Raw genomic sequence first — 2,522 nt, 5'->3', positions numbered from 1 at the left:
TGTGTAGATAAAGGGTACTCGTTAGAAACTTTGGACATCCAAAAAGGAAATTTTTGAATCATAAAACAAAGTTAGGTAACACACTATTGCTTTGATACAGATCTCTAAGGGCAACAAAAAAAAATAGGTTTGGTAATTTTGGTTTAAAAAAGGTCTTTCTACTTAACTAGAAGTTTGTAATAGCAAGAACATGCCAATATAATTGCATTTATTGGACTAATCTTATAATGATCTAGACATTTCAGTATAGTATATGTAATAATGATACATATTGGTAAGAGGAAGAAATAGTGGACAATGTTGTTTGCTTTGATAATTCAGTGTTAAAAGGCGCTACTACTTGAAGATTGATAATGGGCTACGGAGGAGGCATGAAATACGGATGACACTGGAGGCGTCAAATAAGATGCCACAGGCATCTTCGAGGGTAGTATAGGCAGAGAATCTTCAAAGTTCAGTACTTTAATGGCTTGCCGCATGGACGGGCGAAATTTTGAATCAGGGTGCACACACCATAACCCAACGATCATTAAACGCTTGATTTCTTCTTCCTCGAAATCCTCTAGACTTGGATCAGCTGCTTCTAAAAGAGTCCCAGTCCCATAGAGCTGCCAAACCCATTCTGATAACAGTATTTGCTTTTCAATGGGTTTTCGTCCACAAGCAATTTCCAATGCAACAACTCCAAAGCTAAAAACATCTGAATCCTTCAAGAAACCTCGGTAAACTCCACCAAATCCTCCTTCTCCAAGTTTCTCTTTCTCGGCAAAGTGACTGGTAGAATGAGCTAATTCTTGGTAGGAAAATCGTTTAGGTCCGGTGCCCATTTCAAATTCACTGTCCATCTCGACATCAAATGAATTTTCTTCAGCTTCATGTTCCATCGACTTCTTTTTCTTCCTCCACCACAAAAGAAATGCGAACACTGAAAGAAAAACAATAGTAGTACCGGATATTCCAACTATTAATCCCACCTTGCTCTCATTCTCTTTAACTGGATCTGGCCCCGGATTCAGTTGATCTGGCCCTGGGACTGGTGGTATCCCACTTTTTTCATCAATCTGTATATCTGAACTATTAAACATCCAAGATCTCACGTTATTCTTTTCGAACGCAGATCCAGTTGCTGCTGAAAAACTGAAAATAACCCGTTCGGGCAACTCGTTCCTGAGATCAACCGTGTAAACTAGTCCATCTTGACGCACGGTCGCATTGTTTTGAAAACTAGTGAAGGAAACACTAAGATTTTTAGAAACTGAATCATATGCAATCCAAGCTTGACAAACTGCCCCTCCAGTTATATTGCTGAACCATTTTTGAGACCTAACAGAAGTAAGAGAGCTAATGCTGATACCCACATGATCACCCACGGAGTGATTTGCACCGGCTATTGGATCCCAGACTTTTGGGTCCCAACGATCGTTCCAAAACGTATCAAACTCCACAGCAACAAACTTGCTAGTGGGCTCAATCGTGATGGGATGGATTGGAAGCCCCATCGCTCCACCTCGGGTGATGTTGGAATTATTCTGAGCAAGAAAGAACGCGAGACCGTCACCGTAACTTGTGCTCCTCATTGAATCAATCACAAAAGTGAAATTGGTAGAGAAGCTTGCTAGCTCACCAGATCGGTTGTCCCAAAGATGAAGTGGAGTGCTATATGTCGCCCGTCCCGCTTTCTGGCTTCGATCAGAACCAAGCTCGTTTGGGGTAACCTGGATTCCTTCGTATGAGATGTAAGATCCATCACCTTCTAAAATAATGTCCCGATTCTGATTATTAAAATATGTAAAATTAAAGGTAAGTGAAGCTATAGAAGGGAAGAACACAAGAAGAAACGAAGTGATGAGATGGGTATGGGAGAACGCCATGATCGGAAAAAAGGTTGCAGGCTTTGATCGTTTTGCATCCACATTGTTCTTAATCACACATTTATTCTACTTGTTTCTATTGAATATGTTGACCTTTTCTTGAAAGACTATTTGAGCTGCCACTACATATTGTTGCAACAGTTAAGAAGATATTTAAGTCGAGATACTTAAAGAGTAATACATATTAGTTTTGTCGCAAATTGCAGGAACATCCTAACAATTTAGGAAAAATAAATTAAATAATGTGTTGTAATTTTGTCGCAGTAGTTAAAATTAATCGAAAGACTAATAAGAAGGAATGTGAAGTGATTCAAGCTATTGTGTTGGCGATTTGTTGGATGATTTGATTAAAAAAGAATAAGATCTTTGATAGTAGGCATTTTCGATAGCGAAATTAGTTACTGATATTAAGGCCATGCCATTTCTTTGGTTGTGTACGTAATCGGATCAAGAGACTGAGAATAGAATGAAAGAAGTGGTGTTGGTTCAATTTCATTAATTTTCAATTGTAGTTTGTTCTATGGGTTGTTAGTTTTCGGTTGTATATATTATTTCTTGGGCTTCTTGTTTCTTGTAAGCGGTCCTCTTTTAGTTATTTTTTTCAAATTGGCCTTTCAAAAAAATTATATATATATATATATATATATATAT

At 38.1% G+C, this 2,522-nt stretch overlaps 1 protein-coding gene across 1 annotated transcript; it reads right to left on the bottom strand.

Annotated features, from left to right (window-relative positions):
• Window positions 1–323: 323 nt before the first annotated feature.
• On the bottom strand, window positions 324–1,871 carry LOC143604448 (L-type lectin-domain containing receptor kinase IX.1-like). The gene has a single exon (XM_077080921.1). The coding sequence runs from the start codon at window positions 1,869–1,871 to the stop codon at window positions 324–326; it is 1,548 nt and encodes a 515-aa protein (XP_076937036.1).
• Window positions 1,872–2,522: the final 651 nt, after the last annotated feature.

This window comes from Bidens hawaiensis, unplaced genomic scaffold, assembly GCF_021521415.1.
Source record: "Bidens hawaiensis isolate Kalapana, Puna unplaced genomic scaffold, B.hawaiensis_p1.1 tig00065157_1, whole genome shotgun sequence".
In the NCBI taxonomy this organism is placed as follows: domain Eukaryota; kingdom Viridiplantae; phylum Streptophyta; class Magnoliopsida; order Asterales; family Asteraceae; genus Bidens; species Bidens hawaiensis.
This window is presented reverse-complemented; position numbering and strand designations above follow the sequence as displayed.

What these genes read in the sequence shown, in the direction of transcription:
- LOC143604448 (XM_077080921.1), bottom strand. Translation starts at nt 1,871, where the DNA reads ATGGCGTTCTCCCATACCCATCTCATCACTTCGTTTCTTCTTGTGTTC.